General features: G+C 67.6%; 2 protein-coding genes across 4 annotated transcripts; both read right to left on the reverse strand.

The window, feature by feature from the left end:
- Positions 1-450: 450 nt before the first annotated feature.
- On the reverse strand, positions 451-16,384 carry GRIK5 (glutamate ionotropic receptor kainate type subunit 5). Of its 3 annotated transcripts, none has more exons than XM_074930358.1 (20): positions 16,320-16,384; positions 13,597-13,729; positions 12,750-12,914; positions 11,795-11,892; positions 10,792-10,957; positions 8,594-8,772; positions 8,092-8,145; positions 7,635-7,796; positions 7,058-7,210; positions 6,177-6,281; positions 5,848-5,955; positions 5,098-5,292; positions 4,338-4,451; positions 4,114-4,223; positions 3,375-3,548; positions 3,128-3,293; positions 1,538-1,763; positions 1,308-1,436; positions 1,090-1,211; positions 451-841 (listed from the first exon to the last, which is right to left on the reverse strand). In XM_074930358.1, exons 2-20 carry the CDS (start codon positions 13,679-13,681, stop codon positions 473-475), a joined length of 2,880 nt encoding a protein of 959 aa, XP_074786459.1. In that variant the 5' UTR covers positions 13,682-13,729; positions 16,320-16,384; the 3' UTR covers positions 451-472. The 3 variants fall into 3 exon arrangements, with proteins under 3 accessions (XP_074786459.1, XP_074786460.1, XP_074786461.1); XM_074930359.1 differs by lacking the exon at positions 16,320-16,384 and adding an exon at positions 16,131-16,237; XM_074930360.1 differs by lacking the exons at positions 451-841; positions 1,090-1,211; positions 1,308-1,436; positions 1,538-1,763; positions 3,128-3,293 and having other exon boundaries at positions 3,446-3,548; positions 4,114-4,192.
- A 1,768-nt stretch (positions 16,385-18,152) lies between these two features.
- Positions 18,153-20,761, reverse strand: ZNF574 (zinc finger protein 574). Its single transcript, XM_074930376.1, has one exon. The coding sequence runs from the start codon at positions 20,744-20,746 to the stop codon at positions 18,272-18,274; it is 2,475 nt and encodes an 824-aa protein (XP_074786477.1). The 5' UTR covers positions 20,747-20,761; the 3' UTR covers positions 18,153-18,271.
- Positions 20,762-21,530: the final 769 nt, after the last annotated feature.

A 21,530-nucleotide genomic window follows, 5' to 3' on the forward strand; every position in this document is an offset into this window, starting at 1 on the left:
CCCCCCCCCCAACACACACACCCCTCGGGCCGGTCCCCCCCCGACCCCCCCACCCCCCGACCCCCCCCCTCTGCCCCGTGTCCGTCCCCCCCCCCGCGGCTGGTCCGTGCGTGGGGTGGGGGGGGGGGTGTCCTCCCCCCCCCCCCGCAGTATTTTTTGGGGGGGGGGCGTGTGTCCCCTCCAAATCCTTCCAGGCACGGCATGGGGGGTCCCATCCCCCCGGCAGGGTTGGGGGGGAAACATCCCCCCCCCCGGGAAGGCACAGCGCAGTTTTTTTTGGGGGGGGGGGGGTTACAGTGGGGTGCTGAGTCCAGAAGGGGGTTGGGGGGGGCGTTATATTTTTTTTGGGGGGGGGGGTGTCGTTCCTGGTCCCCCCCCCCCCCAACAAGTCCTGGCATACGCACGGCGTACAAGGAGGGTTTGGGGGGGGGGGGGGTGTCGGGGGGGGGTGTCTGAGGGGTGTGTGGGGGTGTCACTCTTGTTGTCGGGGCCCCCCCTCGGAAGGTGTCGGCGGGGGGGGTCCCCCCCGGGGGGGCGGGGGGGCCGCCCGCAGCGCCTGGATGCGGCGACACTCGGGGCAGACGCGGACGTGGGTGCAGGGCGGGGGGGGGGCTCCCCCCGTCGTCGTCGTCGTCCCCCCCCCAACCTCGGCGGGGGGGGTCCCCGAGTAGAGTTTTCCGTTGCTGAAGCGCATTTCCCGCAGGGAGGGGCCCACACCCCCCCCCGACCCCCCCCCGGGACCCCCCCTGGCCGGGGGTCTCCGGCGCCGACGCGCGCGCGAGGGTTTGCGGCAGGACACGGCGTGACGGAGCTCCCGGAGCATCTCGGTGCAGAGCGAGATCTGGGGGGGGGGGTTGGATTTGAGGGGTGGGGGGGTGTCAGGTGGACACCTGGCCCCCCCCCCACCACCACACTGTGCCCCCACCCCCCCCAACCCCTCCAACCCCGCCTTTGCCCCATCCCAACCACAGCCGGATGTTGGGGCCGTCTCCCAACCCGACGGCGTTGAGTTTGTTCCCTTCCACCCAACTTGCCCCCCCCCCACGCCCCCCCCCCAAAATCTCGCTGCCCCCCCCGCCCCTCCCCGACCTCCTCGGTCTCAGCCGAGCGCCGCGTGGACCAGACGAACTCCATGACGGCCACAAAGATGGCGACGATGAGGCCGCAGACCAAGACCACGAAGATGCCCCCGATGTTCTCCATGCCCAAGCCTAGAGGCGACACCGCGCGGCCGGTGGGTGAGGGGGCCCAGAAAAAAGTGTCTGTGTGTGTCGTCCCCCCCCAAAAAAAAAAAATAAGACCCCTACCTTTGGCCCGGTGATCCTCCTCCTTGGGGCAGTGTCCCCCCTCCCACCATTTTCTCTTGAGGATCTCCAAGCGGTTGTTCTCCTGCAGCTGCAGGATGGCCAACGTGATCTCATCCCGAAACGGCGACCCTGGAAGAGGACACAAAAGACGGCGTCCCACCGGATTTTTTTTTTGAGGGGGGACGACGACGGTGTGAAACGGCGTGTGTGTGTCCCCCCCACCGCCGTACCCAGGGGCATGCCGATGCCGTAGCCCTTGGTGTCCAGCAGCCCCCCGATCTGGGTGAGGTTGCAGTTGTGCCGGCGGTGGTACTCGTTCATGGTGGACTCCAGCAGGAAGGCGTACTTGGAGTTGAGGACGCGGGCGATGCCTTCCTCCGTGCTCTTGACGAAGACGCTGGGCTGCTTCGACTGCATGTAGTTCCACATCCGCTGGTAGGTCTGGTAACGCGAGTTCTGGGGAGGGGCGGGGGGAGACGGGCATGGCGGGGGCTGCTGGCGGGGACTGGGACCAGTTGGGCTGCGTTGGGTTGGGTTGGGTTGGGTTAGGTTGGGTTGGGTTGGGCTGTGTTGGTTGGATTGGGTTGGGTTGCGTTGGGTTGGGCTGGGTTGGGTTGGGTTGGGTTGAGTTGGGCTGGGTTGGGTTGGGTTGGGTTGGGAAGGGGTGGTCTGCTGTGTTGTGTTGTGTTGACCCAGGTTGGGTTGAGTTGACCCAAGTTGAGTTGGGTTGGGTTAGATTTGTTGAGCTGGGCTGGGTTGGGTTGAGCTGCATTGGGTTGGGAAGGGGCGGTTTGCTCTGTTGCGTTGAGTTGACCCAGGTTGAGTTGAATTGACCCAAGTTGCCTTGGGCTGGGTTGGGTTTGTTGAGCTGGGCTGGACTGACCCAGGTTGGGATGAGTTGAGTTGACCCAGGTTGAGTTGCATTAGATTTGTTGACCTGGGGTGGGCTGAGCCAGGTTGGGTTGAGTTGGGTTGGGTTGGGTTGGGTTGAGTTGGGTTGGGTTGATCTAGGCTGGTTTGGGTTGGGTTTGTTGAGCTGGGCTGCGTTGACCCAGGTTGGGTTGGGTTGAGTTGACCCAGGTTGGGTTGAGTTGCATGAGATTTGTTGACCTGCTGTGGGTTGATCTAGGTTGGCTCGGGTTAGATTTGTTGAGCTGGGTTAGGTTGACCTAAATTGGGTTGGGTTGGGTTGACCCAGGTTGGGTTAGATTTGTTGAGTTGGGCCAAGATGAGTTGAGGTAACCTGGCTTGGGTTCCTTGGGCTGGATTGAGCTGGATTTATCCAGTTGGACCATGCTGAGTTGGAGCAGGCTGGGTTGGGTTGTCTTGGGTTGGGTTGGATGGGTTGGGTTGAGCCAGGTTGAGTTGGGTTGGGTTGGGTGGATCCAGGTTGAGTTGCATTGGGTTGGATGGGTTGGGCCAAGTTGGGTTGGGTTGAGCCAGGTTGAGTTGCGTTGGGTTGGGTTGGGTTGAGCCAGGTTGAGTTGGGTTGGGTTGGGTTGGGTTGGGTTGGGTTGGGTTGGGTTGGGTTGAGCTAGGTTGGGTTGGGTTGGATTGGGTTGGGTTGGGTTGAGTTGAGCCAGGTTGGGTTGGGTTGGGTTGTGTTGAGCCAGGTTGGGTTGGGTTGGGTTGGGTTGGGTTGTGTTGAGCCAGGTTGGGTTGGGTTGGGTTGGGTTGAGTCAGGCTGGTTTGGATGGGTTGGGTTGGGTTGGGTTGGGTTGATCCAGGTTGGGTGGGGTATGATGGCAGCAGGATTCATGGGCGCACCGTGTTGTGCCACGCCCCTGTCCCGCACGGCGCCGCCCCCCGCCGGGCCCCACCTGGAAGAAGGTCATGGTGGAGCCGGCGTGGATGGTGCCGTACTCGATGTTGGTCTGGTCGGCCAAGTCGTCGGCCGACTCGATGGGCACCTCCATGCGCTGCACCGTCAGGAACGCCGCCAGGTTGGCCGTGTAGGAGGAGATGATGATGAGGGTGAAGGCCCACCTGCGGGAGGGGCGGGGCGGGGTCAGCGGGGGGGCTTCACCCAGCTCCCCCCCGCCCCCCATCCCACCCCCGCGGTCTCACCAGACGCCGCTGACGCAGCGGGTGGAGAGGGCGCGGGGCGTGATCTCGGCGCCCTGTTGCATGAACCCCCCCACCGGGAACCAGAGGCTGTTGCCCAGCGTGTACTGGTTCTCCAGGAGGTGCTGCCGCGCCCGCAGGCAGGGGTGGGGGTTGTACCACTCGTAGGGGCTCAGCCTGGGGGGGGACACACGCACGGTCAGGAACGACCCCCCCACACCCCCAACTGGGGAACCAGGACCCTCCGGAGCTCCCTGCACCCCCAAAACCCATCAGTGACCCCCCCAGGATCTTCCTGTGCCCCCCAAACTCATCAGTGACCCCCCCTGGACCTTCCTGTGCCCCCCAAACTCATCAGTGACCCCCCCCGGACCTTTCTGTGTCCCCCAAACCCATCAGTGACCCCCCCAGGACCTCTCCGAGCCCCCCAAAACCCATCCGTGACCCCATAGGCTGCCCCTCAGAACCTCCCTGCACCCCCTGACCGTGGATATTGGGTACCCATGGGGTCGGGAAGAATTTGGGGTGCCCCTGGGGTCTGGTGAGGGTGGATTTTTGATGTGTGTGTCCCCCCCCCAGGGTCCAGGAGGGTTTGGGATGGATTTTGGGTGCCCCCAGGGTCCGGAGGAGAGGGTTCCCCAAGGATCCCGAGGGGTATTTTTGGGTCCCCCCAGGGGCTGGTTCTTCAGGTACCCCCTGGACCTTGGTGGGGGTGTGGGGGTGTATTTTGGGGTGCCCTCACCGCGCGGCGAGGAAGAGGACGCAGCTGACGGCCAGGTAGGCGAGGAGCATGAAGAGCCAGACGGCCGGCGAGAAGGGGTCTAGGAAGGAGAAATACCCCGGCTTGCGGCCCTGCGGGGACACGGCGTGAGACCCCCGCGGTGACACCGAGCCCCCCAACCCCACCGGGGGGGGGTCCTTGCCCCCCACCCCCCCACCCCGAGACCCCCACCCGCCCCCCCGTACCATGTGGACCCGGTAGAGGATGCTGATCCCCAAGGTCATGAAGGGTTTGGAGAAGTCGATCACCTTCTCCCGCTCCGCCGTGATGGTGAAGGCGGCCACTGCCAGGTCGGCTTTCTGGGGGGGGGGGGGGGTGTCACGTGATAAGGGGACCCCCAAAACCCCCCCAAATCTTCTCCAGGACACCTCAAACCCCAAACCCCTCTCCAGGAAACCCCAAATTTACCCAAACCTCCAGGACACCCCAAACCCCCCCAAAACCTTCTCCAGGACACCCCTGTGCCTCACCTCCGTAATTTGCTCAAGGACACCCCCAAACACCCCATAAATTTCTCTTGGACACCCCAAAACACCCCAAAATCTGCCCTAGGACACCCCCAAACCTCCAAATCTCCCCCTTGTTTGCCCCAGGACACCCTAAAACCCACCATCAATTGTCCCAGGACACCCCAAGCTCCAGGACACCCCCACACCTTAAAATCCACCATTGGCTCCTCCAGGACACCCCAACCCTCCCCAGGACACCCCACAACTCCCCATTGGTTGCCCCAGAACACCCCAAACCCCCCAGAAGTTGCCCCAGGACCCCCCAAACCCCCAAAATCCCTCACAAATTGCCCTTGGACAACCCAACTGCCCCATCACCCGCCCCCTAAACCCCCCAGAAGTTGCCCCAGGACACCCCCAAACCCTACAACCCACCACTGGATGCTCCAGGACCCCCCAAGCCCACCCTAAACCTGCCCCGGGACCCCCCGCGTACCCGGTTGATGAGCTCCCCCACCATGCCGGTCCAGGAGCCGTTGGGCTCGGGCGCCCCGTAGAGCCCGTCCTCCACCAGCTTGAGGTGGAAGCGGAACTTGAGGAGCCCGGCCAGCTCCTGCAGCATGTCCACGCAGAAACCCTCGTAGCGGTCGGGGCCGCCCGCGCCCCCCACCCGCATCACGTAGGGGTTCTCCTGCAGAGGTAGGATGGGGCACAGGGAGGCGTCAGGGTGGGGCATTTGGGCTGGAGAACCCAATGGAGATGCCCCATGGTGGGGTGTCCCAGTGGAGATCCCGCTGGAGAGCCCAAGGAGACCCCGAAAGGGCTCCCAGTGGATGGAGACCCCAAGGGAGACTCCGGGGGGGCCTCAAGGGGACGGCGGTGGAGACCTCGAGGGGACCCCAATGGAGGTGCCCCCATGGGAACTCAACGGAGGTGTCAGGGGGACCCCGAGGGAGATGCCCAGGGGACACCCCCATGGGAACCCCAGATGGAAATCCCAAGGGGACCCCAATGGAGACCCCAAGGGGACCCCAAGGGGATGACGATGAATACCCCAATGGGGACACCCAACGGGAACTCAAGGGGACCCCAAGGAGTTGGTGATGGGGATCTCAATGGGGACACCCAATGGGAACCCAAGAGGACCCCAATGCAGACACCCCAAGGGGACCCCAAAGAAGACCTCGGTGGGGCCCCAAAGGGCTCCCCCTCCCCCAATATCCATCCCCCCACACCCCCCCCTCACCAGGATGGTGGTGATGATGAGGGTCTTGTTGGCCAAGCTGTCGGAGGCGTTGATGGCCAAGGTGGTGGCGTTCATGGCCAGTGTCCGGTTGGAGTACCACACGCCCACCTGGGGGGGGGGAGGGGGCACAGCGCTGAGACGGGGGGCAGGGCGGGGGGATGTGGGGGTCCTCGGGGGGCAGCGTTTGGGGTGCAAGGTGGGGCAGCACGCACGGTTGGGTGTGTGGGGCGCAAGGCGCGGGACGCGGCACAGCGTGGGGGGGGATACGATGTGTGGGGCAGCTGTGGGGCAGCTGTGGGGCAGATGTGGGGCAGCTGTGGGGCGCTCACCTCCCGGTGCCCGTCGCGCCCCTTCTCCAGCACGTGGAGGGTGTAGTTCGTGCGCTGCCCTTTGCTGTTGAACTCCACCCGCCCCGTCAGCCCGTCGTACTCTACCTGGGGGGACACGGCAAGGGTTGGGGGCGGCAGGGGGGCACCCCAGAAGACAGACGACCCCCCCCAAAAAACAAACAACAACTCTGGGGGAACCCCATCTCCTTCAGGAGATGGAGAGAGGGTTTGGGGCACCCCTAGAGCGGCCCGAGCACCACCCAGGAGGCTTTGGGGGCCTTGAGGGTGATTTCAGGACCCCCCCAGGAGGGTTTTGGGGTCCCCCAAAGACATTTTGAAATCCTCCAGGACTATTTTAGGACCCCCCAGGAGATTCCAGGACCCCCCAGGAGGGCTTTGGGGTCCCCCAGGGCTATTTCAAGGCTTCCAGTTGAGCTTTGGGATCCCCAAGGACCTTTTGGGGTCCCTCAGGAGGGTTTTGGGGTCCCCCAAAGACCTTTTGGGATCCTCCAGAAGTATTTTAGGACCCCCCAGGAGATTCCAGGACCCCCCAGGAGGGTTTTGGGGTCCCCCAGGGCTATTTCAAGGCTCCCAGGTGAGTTTTGGGATCCCCAAGGACCTTTTGGGGTCCCTCAGGAGGATTTTGGGGTCCCCAGGGGGACTTTGGGTTCCCCCAGGAGGATTTTGGGGTCCCCCAAAGACATTTTGGGATCCTCCAGGACTATTCTAGGACCCTCAAGGGGATTCCAGGACACCCACCCCCCCCAGGAGGATTTGGGGATCCCACAGAGGGTTTTGGGGCTTGTGTCCCCCCCTGGGGTGTCTGAGGAGGTTTTGGGGACCCCCTCCTTCTTTTTTTGGGGACACCCCCCCCCCCTCACCATGCGGAGGTAGTTCATGAGGCTGGTGCCGTGGGGCCAGATGCTGGGGGAGGCGCAGGCCAGTGGCCGCCCCCCGATTTCCTGGCTGCGGTTCAGCTCCCGCACGGCCCCCACCACCACATGCACCGCGTCGAAGAGCAGCGCCGCCGAGAGCTGGGGGGACAGACGGACACGGGGGGGGGACGGACGGACATGGGGGGGACATGGGGGGGCACAGACGGACACGGAGGGGGCACAGACGGACATGGGGGGGACAGGGATGGCGACAGGGTGAGTCCCAGCTTCCCCTGTGCTTGGGTTTCCCCCAAGGTGTTGGGTTCCCCTTGGGGTTTGACGACTCCCGTGGGGTTTTGGGGGCCCCCTCCAGGTTTTTGGGGTCCCCCATTGGTTTTTGGGGTCCCCTCTGGTGTTATCGGGGTCCCCTCAGCTCCCAGCTCCTTTCTCCCAGCTCCCCCAGTCCTTGAGTTTCCCCTAAGGCGTTGGGTTCCCCTTGGGGTTTGATGACTCCCGTGGGGTTCTGGGGGCCCCCTCCAGGTTTTTGGGGTCCCCCCCGGGGTTTTTGGGGTCCCCCCCTCACCGCAGGGCCGGGGTAGGGGCTGAGCTCGCAGTTCTCGCGCCAGGACATGTTGAGGCTGCGGACGAACTCCAGGTAGAAGGGGTGGCTGGTGTTGAACATGGAGAAGCCCAGGACGGTGGAGGGGGCGTCAGCCAACGCGTCCAACCGCAGCAGCGGGAAGTCCTGGGGGGTCACAGGGGGGTTACGGGGGGCCATGAGGGGTTGGGGGGGTCATGGGGGGTCATGGGGGGTCATGAGGGGTCAGGGGGGTTCATGGGGGTCATGGGGGGTCATGGGTGGTCATGAGGGGTCATGAGGAGTCATGAGGAGTCATGGGGGTCATTAGGGGTCATGGGGGTCATTGGGGGTCATGGCGGGTCATGGGGGTCATTGGGGGTCATGGTGGTCATTGGGGATCATTGGGGGTCATGAGGGGTCATGGGGGGTCATGGGGGGTCACGGGGGGGTCATGGCTCACCATGGTGGTCAGGATGTACTTGTAGAAGGCCGACGTCATGCCCAGCTCCGAGGCCTGGGGAGGGGGGAGAGGGTGACTCTGCCCCACGGCCGCCCCCCCTCTGCCCCACGGCACTGGGTCTCCCCCCCCCATGGCCCCCAGACCCACAGCAGCCCCCAGGCCCCCCCGTGGGGCAAGAACCCCCAAGACCCAACCCCATGGCACAAGCTCCCTCCGGTCTCCAGCCCCACGGCGTAAGACCCCTAAACCCCCAGACCCCCAACCCCCAGCCCCACAGCCCCCCGCCCCATGGTGGAAGAACCCCCCCCCAAGCCCCCAGACCCCACAATCCCCCCCCGAAGCCCCCAGAATCCCAATTCCCAGCCCCCGATCCGCCCCAATCCCCACACCCCGAAGCCCCCAGACCCCTCAATCCTCCTCCCAGCCCCTAGACCCCAATCCCCAGCCCCACAGCCCCCCCGCCCCATGGCGGAAGACCCCCCCCCCCCGCAAGCCCTCCCACCTTGCTGAGGACGAGGTGGGAGACGGAGGCGTTGGCGTCGATGATGATGGTGGTGATCTTGTCGTCGCGGATCTCCTTCAGCAGGGGGGTGGGGTCCTGCGCCTCGTCCAGCATCCGCACCGACAGCGTCTCGCGGGAGATGAGGAACTGCCGCACCAGCTCCTCCAGCCGCAGCAGGCCTGGGGGGGCCCGGGGGGGGAAAAGGGGGTGTCGGGGGGCACCCCAGGGTGCTGCGGGGAACCGACCCCCACCCACGGCTCCGCCATCGCGCCCCGCAGCAGCGGCCCCGGGTCTGCGCCCCCCCAAATCCCGACATGTGCCCCCCAGAATCATCCCTGTGCCCCCCAAATCTCCCTCCCCATCCCTGTGACCCCCATAATCATCCCTGTGCCCCCCATATCCCTCCCTGTGCCCCCCAGAATCATCCCTGTGCCCCCCAAATCTCCCTCCCCATCCCTGCGACCCCCATAACCACCCCTGTGACCCCCATATCCCCCCCAGAATCATCCCTGTGCCCCCCAAATCTCCGTCCTCATCCCTGTGACCCCCATAACCACCCCTGGTGACCCCCATATCCCCCCAGAATCATCCCTGTGCCCCCCAAAATCTCCGTCCCCATCCCTGTGACCCCCATAACCACTCCTGTGACCCTCATATCCCTCCCTGCGCCCCCCAGAATCATCCCTGTGCCCCCCAAATCTCCGTCCTCATCCCTGCGACCCCCATAACCACCCCTGGTGACCCCCATATCCCCCCCAGAATCATCCCTGTGCCCCCCAAATCTCCCTCCCCATCCCTGCGACCCCCATAACCACCCCTGGTGACCCCCATATCCCCCCAGAATCATCCCTGTGCCCCCCAAATCTCCCTCCCCATCCCTGCGACCCCCATAACCACCCCTGGTGACCCCCATATCCCCCCCAGAATCATCCCTGTGCCCCCCAAATCTCCGTCCTCATCCCTGCGACCCCCATAACCACCCCTGGTGACCCCCATATCCCCCCCAGAATCATCCCTGTGCCCCCCAAATCTCCGTCCTCATCCCTGTGACCCCCATAACCACCCCTGTGACCCCCATATCCCCCCCAGAATCATCCCTGTGCCCCCCAAATCTCCCTCCCCATCCCTGCGACCCCCATAACCACCCCTGTGACCCCCATATCCCCCCCAGAATCATCCCTGTGCCCCCCAAATCTCCGTCCTCATCCCTGTGACCCCCATAACCACCCCTGTGACCCCCATATCCCCCCCAGAATCATCCCTGTGCCCCCCAAATCTCCCTCCCCATCCCTGCGACCCCCATAACCACCCCTGTGACCCCCATATCCCCCCCAGAATCATCCCTGTGCCCCCCAAATCTCCGTCCTCATCCCTGCGACCCCCATAACCACCCCTGGTGACCCCCATATCCCCCCCAGAATCATCCCTGTGCCCCCCAAATCTCCCTCCCCATCCCTGCGACCCCCATAACCACCCCTGGTGACCCCCATATCCCCCCCAGAATCATCCCTGTGCCCCCCAAATCTCCGTCCTCATCCCTGCGACCCCCATAACCACCCCTGGTGACCCCCATATCCCCCCCAGAATCATCCCTGTGCCCCCCAAATCTCCGTCCTCATCCCTGTGACCCCCATAACCACCCCTGTGACCCCCATATCCCCCCCAGAATCATCCCTGTGCCCCCCAAATCTCCCTCCCCATCCCTGCGACCCCCATAACCACCCCTGTGACCCCCATATCCCCCCCAGAATCATCCCTGTGCCCCCCAAATCTCCGTCCTCATCCCTGTGACCCCCATAACCACCCCTGTGACCCCCATATCCCCCCCAGAATCATCCCTGTGCCCCCCAAATCTCCGTCCTCATCCCTGTGACCCCCAAAACCACCCCTGTGACCCCCATATCCCCCCCAGAATCATCCCTGTGCCCCCCAAATCTCCCTCCCCATCCCTGCGACCCCCATAACCACCCCTGGTGACCCCCATATCCCCCCCAGAATCATCCCTGTGCCCCCATATCCACCCCCCCGTGCCCCCCACATCCTCCATCCCCCTCCCCGCACCCCCTCCATCCCTCCCGGTGCCCTCATCACCACCCCTGTGCCCCCCCCCCCCAAATCCCTGGTCCTTTCCCCCTCCCCACATGCTCCCCACATCCTCCCCGCCCCCCCCGTGCCCCCCCCGTGCCCCCCAGGCCTACACTCGGCCTTGGCGCAGATGAGGGAGGCGGCGGGGTAGCGGAAGCTGCGCAGGATGTGGCCCAGGGCCAGGCTCACGTCCTCGTTGCTGGGGTAGAGGCTGACGGCGGCGAAGCGCAGGTACTGCAGGCGGGGGGTCTCCTCGGGGCCCACCTTGATGTGGGGGATCTGGGGGGGGACACACACACCCCGACCCCGTCGGATTCGCGGGGGCGGGGCGGGGGGATGTGGGGGGGTCACGGGGGGGGATGTAGGGGGTCACAGGGGGATGTGGGGGGTCATGGGGGGGATATGGAGGATCTGGGGGTCACAGGGGGGTCATGGGGAGGGATGTGGGGGGTCTTAGGGGGATCTGGGGGTCACAGGGGGGTCATGGGGGAATGGGGGGGTCACAGGGGGATGTGGGAGTCACAGGGGGGGCATGGGGGGGGATGTGGGGGGTCATGGGGAGAATATGGAGGATCCGGGGGTCACAGGGGGGTCATGAGGGGGGATGTAGGGGGTCACAGGGGGATGTGGGGGGTCATGGGGGGATATGGAGGATCTGGGGGTCGCAGGGGGGTCATGGGGGGGATGTGGGGGGTCTTAGGGGGATCTGGGGGTCACAGGGGGGTCATGGGGGGATGGGGGGTCACAGGGGGATGTGGGGGTCACAGGGGGGTCATGGGGGGGATGTGGGGGGTCATGGGGGGGATATGGAGGATCTGGGGGTCACAGGGGGGTCATGGGGATTCTGGTGGGATATGGGGGGTCTGGGGGAGGGACACGGACCCCATCAGATTCACGGCGGGGGGGGGGGGTCTGGGGGAATGTGGGGGGTCACGGGGGGACGCCAACAGGGGTCACAAGGGGACACGGGGGGGCGTGGGGTCACCAGAAATGGAGGAATTGGGGGGATCGGGGGGTCACAGGGGGGTCTGAGGGTTCATGGGGGGATCTGGGGGTGCCGGGGGGGTCTGGGGGTGCCCGGGGGGGGGGGTGTCTGTGGGTGGCCCCCCCCCTCACCTCCTTCTCCCCGCAGATGTGGCTGACGGTGGAGGCGGCGGCGGGGCTGGAGGCCGGGCCCAGCACCGAGACGACGCCCTTGGGCAGGATCTGGCACACTGGGGGCACGCGTGAGCGCACGGGGCCTCGTACGGGGCCTCGCACACCCATCGTGCACGGCCGCGCGTCGGACACGCGCACCTTCCGCACACGCGCTCCCCCGCTCCCCGTCCCTCGGCATCCCCGGCCGCGCACACGCGTGTGTGCAGCCTCACACGCCACGCACACGCTTGTGCATGGGCTCGCACACCATGTACACCCTCTTGCATGGCCTCACACGCCACACACATGCTTGTGCACAGCCTCACACGCTCTGGGCGCTCTCGTGTGTGCCCTCGTGTGCCAAACACACCCTTGTGCACAGACTCACACACCATGTACGCCCTCTTGCATGTCATCGCACGCCATGCACGCTCTTCTGCATGCCCTTGCACGCCACACACATGCTTGTGCACGGCCTCACACGCTCTGCGCGCTCTCACGTGCGCCCTCGTGTGCCGCACGCACGCTTGCGCACGGCCTCATGCGCCACATACTCCCTCTTACCCGTCCTCTCACACGTGCACACTCTCGTGCCTGCCCTCGCACGCCACGCACACGCTCGTGCACGGCCTCACACGCCACATGGGCCCTCCTGCACGGCCTCGCACGCCACGCCCACGCTCGTGCCTGGCCTCCCACTCCCCGCGCACCCTCACGCGCGGCCTCGTGTGCCGCACACCCGCCCGCGCGGGGCCTCACACGCCCCCCGCCCTCGTGTAAGGCCTCACACACCACGTGCGCCCTCTCGCACGCCCCTCACGCCCCGCATACACCCTCGGTGAGCGCCCTCGCACGCTCTGCCCGCCCCGGCGCACCGCGCTCGCCCTCGTGCGCCCCTCGCACGCCCCTCGCACGCGCGCCCTGGTGCGCTCACTGGTGTCGGTGGTCTCGTACTGGCTGTCGCGCTGCAGCTCGAAGATGTCGACCTCCAGGCGGGCGGGGGCGGGGGCCCCCAGCAGCCCGTTGACGTGCTCCCGCGCCAGCGCCAGCGCCAGCCGCTCCCCCCGCCCGCAGCCCGACCGCTCGTCCAGGATGGCGGCTGGGGGGGGTGAGTGTGTGGGGGGGGGACACACACACACCAGCCCCCCCGTGTGTCCCTGTCACCCCCCCCGTAACGCCGTGTCCTCGCATCACCCCGCCAGGGCTCCCCTCTGCCCCCACAGGGCACTGCTGGGACCCCCCCTTCACACAAATGTCCCCCCCATGCCCCATACCCCCCCCCATGTCCCCCTACACCCCCCCCATGTCCCCATATGGCCCCCCCATGTCACCCAAATGTCCCCCCACGCCCCTCCACAACCCCCCATCTCCCCTTTTATGCTCCCCATGAGCCCCCTGTGCCCCCACGTCCCCCATATGTCCCCCCTGTACCCCCCCATGTCCCCCCACACCCTCCATACACCCCCCCGTGCCCATACAGCCCCCCCATGTCACCCCATATCCCCCCACAGCCCCTCTGTGCCCCCCCATGACCCCCACATAACCCTCTATGACCCCCACGCCCCCCCATATCCCCATATTTCCCCCCCACACCCCCCCATATCCCCCCCATGTCCCCCCACAGCCCCTCTGTGCCCCCCCATGCCCCCCCACACCCCCCATATAACCCTCTGTGACCCCCACACTCCCCCAGAACCGCCTCCCCGTGCCCCGCTATGACCCCCACACACCCCCCATCTCCCCCCAGAACCCTCGAAGCGCCCCCCCGCACCCCCCCTCACCCATGCGGAGGGAGGCCAGGCCCTGGCGGCTCCGGGGGGCGAAGGCGGCCACCAGCAGCAGCAGGACCGCGGGCGACGCCGGCATCTTCCCCCGCTCCTCATGGAGAAGGTCGGCCGCGGCCACGCTCGCCGCCTGCGCCCACCGCTCAGCGGGGACCCCCGGCACCCCCAGAGACCCCCCCAACCCACAGGCCCCCCGACACCCCCCCGTGCCGCTCAGAGACCTCCCGGACCCCTGGGATGCTCTTCTGTACCCCTGGGACCCCCCCCGCCGTGCCCCTGGGACCCACCCACGAGTCCCTGGGACCCCCCTAAGCTCCTGAGCCCCCCCCCTCCATGAGTCCTTGGGACCCCCCTTGTGCTCCTGGGACCCCCTCGTGACCCCCTGGAAGTCCCCTGTGCTCCTGGGACCCCCCATGAACTCCCGAGGGCCCCCTGTACACCTGGGACCCCCCCCGCCTGTGCTCCTGAGACCTCCCATGAACCCCTGGAACCCCCCTAAACTCCCGAGACCCCCCCCATCAATCCCTGGGAGCCCCCTGTGCCCCTGGGACCCCCCCATGAACTCCTGGGACCCCCCCCCATGAACCCCTGGAACCCCCCTGAACTCCTGAGACCCCCTCCATGAACTTCGGGGGACGCCCCTGTGCCCCTGGGACCCCCCCATGAACTCTTGGGGAACCCCCTGCGCCCCTGGGACCCCCCCATAAACCCCTGGGGACCCCCTATGCCCCTGGGACCCCACCATGAACTCTTGGGGACCCCCCTGAACCCCTCGGTTGTTCTTCTGCACCCCTGGACCCCCCCCCCCCAACCCCTGGAGCCCCCAAAGCGCCCCCCAGCTCTCCAGGGACCCCCATCACCCCCCCCAGTGCCCTGAGACCCCGACACCCCCATGAACCCCCCCCATCCCCCAAAATCCTTCCTCCCCCCCCCCCGACCCTGATTTTGGGGTACTGGGGGAGGGGGGTGTTGTAGGGGGGGAGTGGGAGGTCCCAGAGCACTTTGGGGGGGTCCCAGAGCACTTGGGGGGGACACACACACCCCCTGAGGCACTGGGGGGGCCCCGGAGCATCTGGGGGGGGGTGCGTCCTGGGGGGGGGGGGTGTCCTGTGGCACCACGGGAGGGGGGTCCCGGCTCTGGGGGGGGATCCTGGGGCACTGGGGGGGGGGGGGGTGTCCTCAGTTTGGGGAGGGGGGGGTGTCCTTCTTCCTTGGCGGGGGGGCGGGTGGGGGTCCCGGGGCGGGGGGGGGGGGTCTCGCAGCCCCATTCATGCCCCGGGCAGCTGCCCCGTGTCCCGGTAACCGTTGCCGGGCAACGGGATTCGGCTCCCGAGGATGCTGCTGTTGCCGGGCAACGGGCGGGAGCGGGGCGGGGGGGGGAAGAAGGTTGGGGGGGGCGCCCCCTCCCCCAGCCGCCGGCCCTTTCCCCGGCCCACAGGGTCGCCCCTCCCCCGGGCTGTGTCACCCCCACCCAAAAAAAAAAAAAAAATTCGGGGCCCCCCCACAATGCCTTGCCCCCCCCCGCCCCCCCCCCCGGCCATTTCCCCAAAATTTTTTTTTTGGGGGGGGGGGGCAGAAACGGTACCCCAAGGCCCCGCCCCTCCCCCTCGGGGTGTTATTGACACCCCCCAACCCCCCCCCAAAAAATAATCTGGGGGGGACCCGGCGGGGGGGGGTGATGGCGGAGGGACGGACACGCGGAGGGACACGGGGACGGACGGGACGGAGGGGGGGGACACACCGGTACCGGGGGGGCGGGAGGAATGGGGGGGGCCGGAACCGGGACCGGGGACCGGGGACCGGGGGAGGGGGGGGCGGGAACCGGGACCGGGAATCTGGGATGGGGGGTGGGAACCGGGACCGGGGACCGGCGATGGGAACTGGTACCGAGAATCGTGGCTCCGGTACCGGGACCCATCGATGGGGAAATTCGGAGAGGAACCGGGTCTGGATCCCGGTACCGGTGGATGCGAACCGGGTCGATAGCGGGGACCGGGAATCGGGGATGGGAAACCGGTACCGGGGAGCGGGGATGGGGGATGGAGATCGATAGAGGGGACCGGTACCGGCGATGGGGACCCATAGCGGGAACACGGACCGGGGGTGGCGATCGCGGCCGGTACCGGGGGTGGCAAAACGGTACCGGGAATCGGGGATGGGGATCGGGGCCGGTACCGGGGATGAGAAACAGGTACCGGGGGTGGGGATCGGGGATTCGGTACCGGGAATCGGGGCGGGTACCGGGGATGGGGATCGAGGCCGGTATCGGGGATGGGAAACCGGTACCGGGGATGGGGATCGGGGCTCCTGTACCGGGGATCGAGGCCGGTATCGGGGATGGGAAACCGGTACCGGGGACGGGGATCGGGGCTCCTGTACCGGGGATCGAGGCCGGTATCGGGGATGGGAAACCGGTACCGGGGACGGGGATCGGGGCTCCTGTACCGGGGATCGAGGCCGGTATCGGGGATGGGAAACCGGTACCGGGGACGGGGATCGGGGCTCCGGTACCGGGGCTGGGGCTCCGGTACCGAATCCGGTGGCTGAACCCGGTACCGGATCCCGCTGATGGATCCCGACACCGGCCCCGGTGGGGGGGGGAAGGAGGCGCAGCCCCGTGTCTCTCTCTCTGTGTCCCCCCCCCCTTCTTCTTCTTCTTCCCGGTGTCCTCCCCCCCCTCCCCGCCGCCCCCCCCTCCCCCGCGCCCCCCCGGTACTCACGACGCGCTGCGCGGCCGCCGCAGCCCCCCCGGCCCGGGGGGGGGTGGGGGGGGGGGCCGAGCCGTGTCTCCTCCGCCCGGTGCGGCGGCGGCGGCGGCGGGAGAAGGGGGGGGGGGTTGTGGGGGGGATGGGGGGGGCGGGGGGGGGGGGGGGCAGGGCCCGGCCGGGCCCCCCCCGGTTCTCGCTGCACGCGGCTCCGACGGCGGCGATGGGAGGCGATGGGGGGGGGGGGGGGCCGGGGCCCCCCCCCAGCACAGGATGGTTTTGGGGGGGGGGTGGGGGGGTGCGTGTGTGCCCCCCCCCCCCCCACGGTGGTGCTGAGCGGGGGGATTTGGGGGGGGCCCTTTGCACACACACACCCCCCCCCCCCGGTGTGGGTCCGTCCGGGGGGGGGCGGAGCATGGAGGGGGGGGGGCGGCGGGGGCTGCGGCCCCGGCCGGGGGGGGCGGGGCTCGGGGGCGGGGCTTGGAAAAGGGGCGGGGCTCGGCCCCACCTGCGGCATTGCTTTTTTTTTTGGGGGGGGGGGGCATAGCGTGACCCTTCCCTGGGGTAATTAACACCCCCCCGGGGTAATAACACCCCCCCCAGGGGTAATACCTCCCCCCCGTGGGGCAAATCCCCCCTTAACTCCCCCCCCGGGCCAATTCTGCCCCCCCCGGGATAAAAATCCCCCCCCCTCCCCCAATAAAGACATTTTGGGTCCGTTTCTGTCTTTTAATTGCATCAAGAATTAACAGCCCCCCCCCACCCCCCCCGCGGTAATGGGGGGGGTCTGGGGGGGGTGGTGTGGGGAGGGGAATGATCAACAGCCCCCCGAATCGGGGGGGGTGTGGGGTGTGGAGGGGGGGGCACAGCCCTTATGACCCCCTAAAAATGGGGGTGCGCTGGGGCGGGGGGGGCAGGAGGACCCTGCTGCCGCCTGGGGATGTCCCTGGGGGGGGAGCGGGGAAGGACACCCCAAAATGGGGGTGAGACCCCCCCGCAGGGCTGGGACCCCTTGGTGTCCCTGGGGGGGCACGGGGGGGTTCCTCAGTCCCCGAAATAGGTGCGAGACCTCCCCTCAATCCACCCAAATGGGGGTGAGACCCCCCAGGACTGAGCTGGGACCCCCTTGGGTGTCCCTGGGGGGGGTGAAGGGGGCCCTTCAGTCCCCAAAATGTGGGTGAGACCCCCCAGGACTGATCCAGAACCCCTTGGGGGGGCACAAGGGGGTCCCCCAATCCCCAAAACCAGGGTAAGACCCGCCCCCCCAGGACCGAGATGGGACCCCCTGAGTGTCCTTTGGGGGGGGTTACAGGGATGCCCCCCAATGCCCAAAACTGGGGTGAGACCCCCCCAGGGCATGTCTGAGACTCCTTGGGGGGGGCACAGGGTGTCCCCCAATACCCGAAAGAGGGGTAAGACCCCCCCAGGGAATATCTGGGACCCCCTGGGGGGGGCACAGGGGGGTCCCTCAGTCCCCAAAATAGGTGTGAGACCTCCCCCCGATCCCCAAAATGGGGATGAGACCCCCCAGGGCAGATCTGGGACCCCTTTAGGGGGGCACGGGGGGGGTCCCCCAATCCCCAAAACGAGGGTGAGACCCCCCAGGACTGAGCTGAGACCCCCTGGGTGTCCTTGGGGGCGCATGGAGGGGTCCCCCAATACCCAAAATGGGGGTGAGACCCCCCCCGGGCATATCTGAGACCCCTTGGGGGGGCACAGGGGGATCCCTCAGTCCCCAAAATGGGCTTGAGACCCCCCCAGGGCAGACCCAGGACCCCTTTAGAGGGGCACAGGGGGGGTACCCCAATCCCCCAAACCCCACGCGAACCCCTGCACCCCCCCTCCAGGACCTACCCATGACCCCTCACGTGATTTATTTTTTTTTTTTTTTTCCGGGAGGGGGGGTTGTCAATAGGGCAGGGTAGCGCGGTGCGCACGTGGGGGCCCCCTCGACGTCCCCCCCTCCCTCAATTCACACCCCCCCCAGCCCCTCCGCCATCCCCCAGCGCCCCCTCCTCGGCGGGAGGTTGATTTTCAGGCAGCGCCGGGTAAATCTCGATGGTTTCCACCACGGCCAGAGCGGCGCCGTAGTCCGCCGGGGCGTCGGCGACGGTGTTGTCGGCGTCGGGCTGTTGTTGCGGTTGCTGTTGGTGTTGCTGCTGCTGGTGGAGTTTGCGGTGCTTCCAGAGGTTGGAGAAGGAGCGGTAGGCCTTGCCGCAGGCCTCGCAGCGGTACGGCCGCTCGCCGGTGTGGATGCGGCGGTGCTCGGCCAGGCGCACGGCGATGGCGAAGGCCTTCCCGCACTCCTCGCACTTGAAGGGCTTCTCGCCGGTGTGGAGGCGCCGGTGGTCCTTGAGGTGGGTGGACTGGCGGAACGCTTTCCCGCAGTCGGGGCAGGGGTAGGGCCGCTCGCCCGTGTGGATGCGGCGGTGCACCTGCAGCGACGTCTCGGTGCTGAAGAGCTTCTTGCAGTCGCCGCACTCGAAGGTTTTGGCGCAGGGCGGGCGAGGCCGCGGCGGAGCGGTCGGCGGAGCCGTCACCGCCGGCGGCGAAACGGCGGCTCCGGGCGGGTTGTGGAGCCTCTCGTGAGCCCGCAGCCGCGCGGCCGAGTTGACTTTCTTCCCGCAGGTGGGACACTCGAAGCGGCGGCTGATTTTGCCGCACTTGTGCTCGCGGAGCTGCAGCGCGGTGACGAAGGCGGCGCCGCAGCCGGCGCAGACGTGGGGCTGGCGCCCGGCGTGGCTGAGCTGGTGAACCTCGAGCAGGCGGCGGAGGAGGAAGGAGCGCCCGCACTGCTGGCACTTGTAGGGGTACTCGCCGGTGTGGTGGTAGCGGTGCATGAGGAGGCGGTAGGGCCGGTGGAAGCGGACGCCGCACTCCTGGCACTTGTAGGGGTAGCGGCGGCTGTGCACGAAGAGGTGTTGGCGCAGGGTGGACGACTGCGTGAAGCGCTTGTGGCACAGCTCGCACTCGTAGGGCCGCTCGCCCGTGTGCGTCAGGCGGTGCCGCAGCAGGTTGGCCTGCGAGTTGAAGCTCTTGCCGCACTCCTGGCAGGCGAAGGGCCGCTCCCCGGTGTGCGTCAGCAGGTGGTTGCGGACGTGGGATTTTTTTTTGAACATCTTCCCGCAGGTGGGACACTTGTGCCGGCGCTCCAGGCGGTGCACGAAGCGCTGGTGCCGCGCCAGCTGCGGCGCTTTGGAGAAGGCTTTGGCGCACATCAGGCAGCGGTAGGCGGGCGCCGGCGGCTCGGCGGCGGCCGGCGGGGCGTAAATCACGGCGAGGGGAGGCGGCGGCGGCGCGGGGGGCTCGGGCGGCGGCGGCGGCGCGGCGGGGCCGTGCGTGCGGCGGTGGTAGAGGAACTTGGTCATGTTGACGAAAGCCTTCCCGCAGGGGCAGCGGTGCAGCGGGTTGGGGCAGTGCGTGCGGCGGTGCGCCAGCAGCACGGCCTCGGTGTCGAAGGCCAGACCGCAGTCGAGGCAGAGGAAATGCGACTCCCCGCTGTGGCCCCCCAGGTGCTGCTCCAGCGCCGGCGGCGAGGGCAGCACCTTGCTGCAGAGCGGGCACTGGAAGGCGCCCAGGCGGTGGCACCGCAGGTGCAGCTGCAGCTGGTGCGCGGTGGCGAAGAGCTGCTGGCACTCGGCGCAGCGCTGCTCGGCCGGCCGCGGCGGCGGCACTGGCGGCGGCGGCGCTTTGGGCTCCTCGGGGCTTTGCTTGAGCTTGTAGCTGTGATCGGCGGGGGCGGGCGACTCGTTAGCGGCGCCGTTAATCGCCGGCGAGGCCAAATGAGCCGCTTGGTGCTCCAGGAAATCTTTGGGGCTCTGGAAGAGCTGCAGGCACTCGCCGCACTCGTACAGGAGCAGCTGCACCGTGGCCGAACCGCCGCCCGCCGCTCCCGCGCCTTCCTCCTCGTCCTCCTCTTCCTCCTCGTCCTCCTCCTCCGGTTTGCGGTAGGAATGTTCCAGATCCACCAGCGCCTGGTTCTGCCCCGGCGCGGCCGCGCCGGCGGCGCGGTGGCTCTGGCGGTGGGCGAGCCAAACCTCCTGGCTGGCGAACAGCGCCTTGCACTCCACGCACTCATAGTGGATGGCGCCGGGGGGTGGTTTGGCGCCGGGGGGGGGCGGCGGCGGAGGCGGGGTCGGGGTCTCCGTGTCCTGCCCCACCATCTTGATGTGCATCTCCTGGTGCTCCAGCAGCTGCCCCGGCGACACCAGTAACTGCCCGCACTCCAGGCACTGGTACTGGCTGCTCTCCGGCACCGCCAGCGCTTGGTAGTCGCCGGCCAGTCCCACCAGTTCGTAGTGGTGCGGGGGGTGCGGGGGCCCCCCCAGGTGGTGCTGCTGGTGCAGGAGGGCGTCCTCCAGCGAGGCCGAGAGGTGGCTGCACTCCGAGCACACGTAGCGATGCTCCACCAGCAGCACCGTCTCCTCGGGCGGCGACGACATGGCGGCGGCAAAGGGGGGGGGCGGGGGGTAAAAAAAATAATAGATTGGGGTGGGGGGGGGAGGGCAAGGGGAGGGGAGAGCTGGGGAGGGAGAAAAAAAGCCGGGGGGGGACATGTCAGAGAGGAGAGGAAGCGGGAGGGGGGGGAAGCACAGCCTGACTGAGGTCCTTGGGGGGACCCCCCCTCTTTGACCTGACGGGGGGGGTTGGGGGTGTCCCCCAGGCCTCAGGGTGCTCCTGACAGCCCCCCCCCCAGTCTCTCAGGGACCCCCCAGATCCCTCAGGGTCCCCCTCACCCCCTCCCAGTCTCTCAGGGAACCCCCAGAACCATCAGGGTCCCCCTGACCCCCCCCCCCGATCTCTCACAGACCCCCCAGATCCCTCAGGGTCCCCCTGACCCCCCCCCCGGTCTCTCAGGGACCCCCCAGGGACCCCCCCCCCCCATATCTCTCAGAATCCCCCTGACCCCCCAGATCCCTCAGGCCCCCCCCAACTCCCCCAGGGACACCCCCCCTCAGTCCCTCCAGATTCTTCAGGGCCCCTCTGACCCCCCCAGATCCCTCATGGCCCCCCCGACCACCCAAGATCCCCCCCCGACCCCTTAAATCACCCCCCCAGTCCAACAGACCCGGCACCCCCTCAGGGCCCCCCACAGTTCCCCTCAGGACCTGCCCCCCCCCCAGCCCCTAACACCCCTCTCAGGGCCCCCCAAAATACCTCAGAGCCCCCCCCCTCGCCCCCAACAGAGTGTTGTGTCCCCCCATCCTATGGCCTCTCCTCAGAACA

This window comes from Athene noctua, chromosome 33, assembly GCF_965140245.1.
Source record: "Athene noctua chromosome 33, bAthNoc1.hap1.1, whole genome shotgun sequence".
NCBI lineage: Eukaryota > Metazoa > Chordata > Aves > Strigiformes > Strigidae > Athene > Athene noctua.

What these genes read in the sequence shown, in the direction of transcription:
- GRIK5 (XM_074930358.1), bottom strand. Translation starts at nt 13,681, where the DNA reads ATGCCGGCGTCGCCCGCGGTCCTGCTGCTGCTGGTGGCCGCCTTCGCC. An exon ending in AGTACATCCTGACCACCATG is followed by an intron (nt 7,797 to 8,091) that starts GTGAGCCATGAC and finishes GTGACCCCCCAG; the next exon opens with GACTTCCCGCTGCTGCGGTT. An exon ending in CCACCATGACCTTCTTCCAG is followed by an intron (nt 1,764 to 3,127) that starts GTGGGGCCCGGC and finishes GCCCCTCCCCAG; the next exon opens with AACTCGCGTTACCAGACCTA.
- ZNF574 (XM_074930376.1), bottom strand. Translation starts at nt 20,746, where the DNA reads ATGTCGTCGCCGCCCGAGGAGACGGTGCTGCTGGTGGAGCATCGCTAC.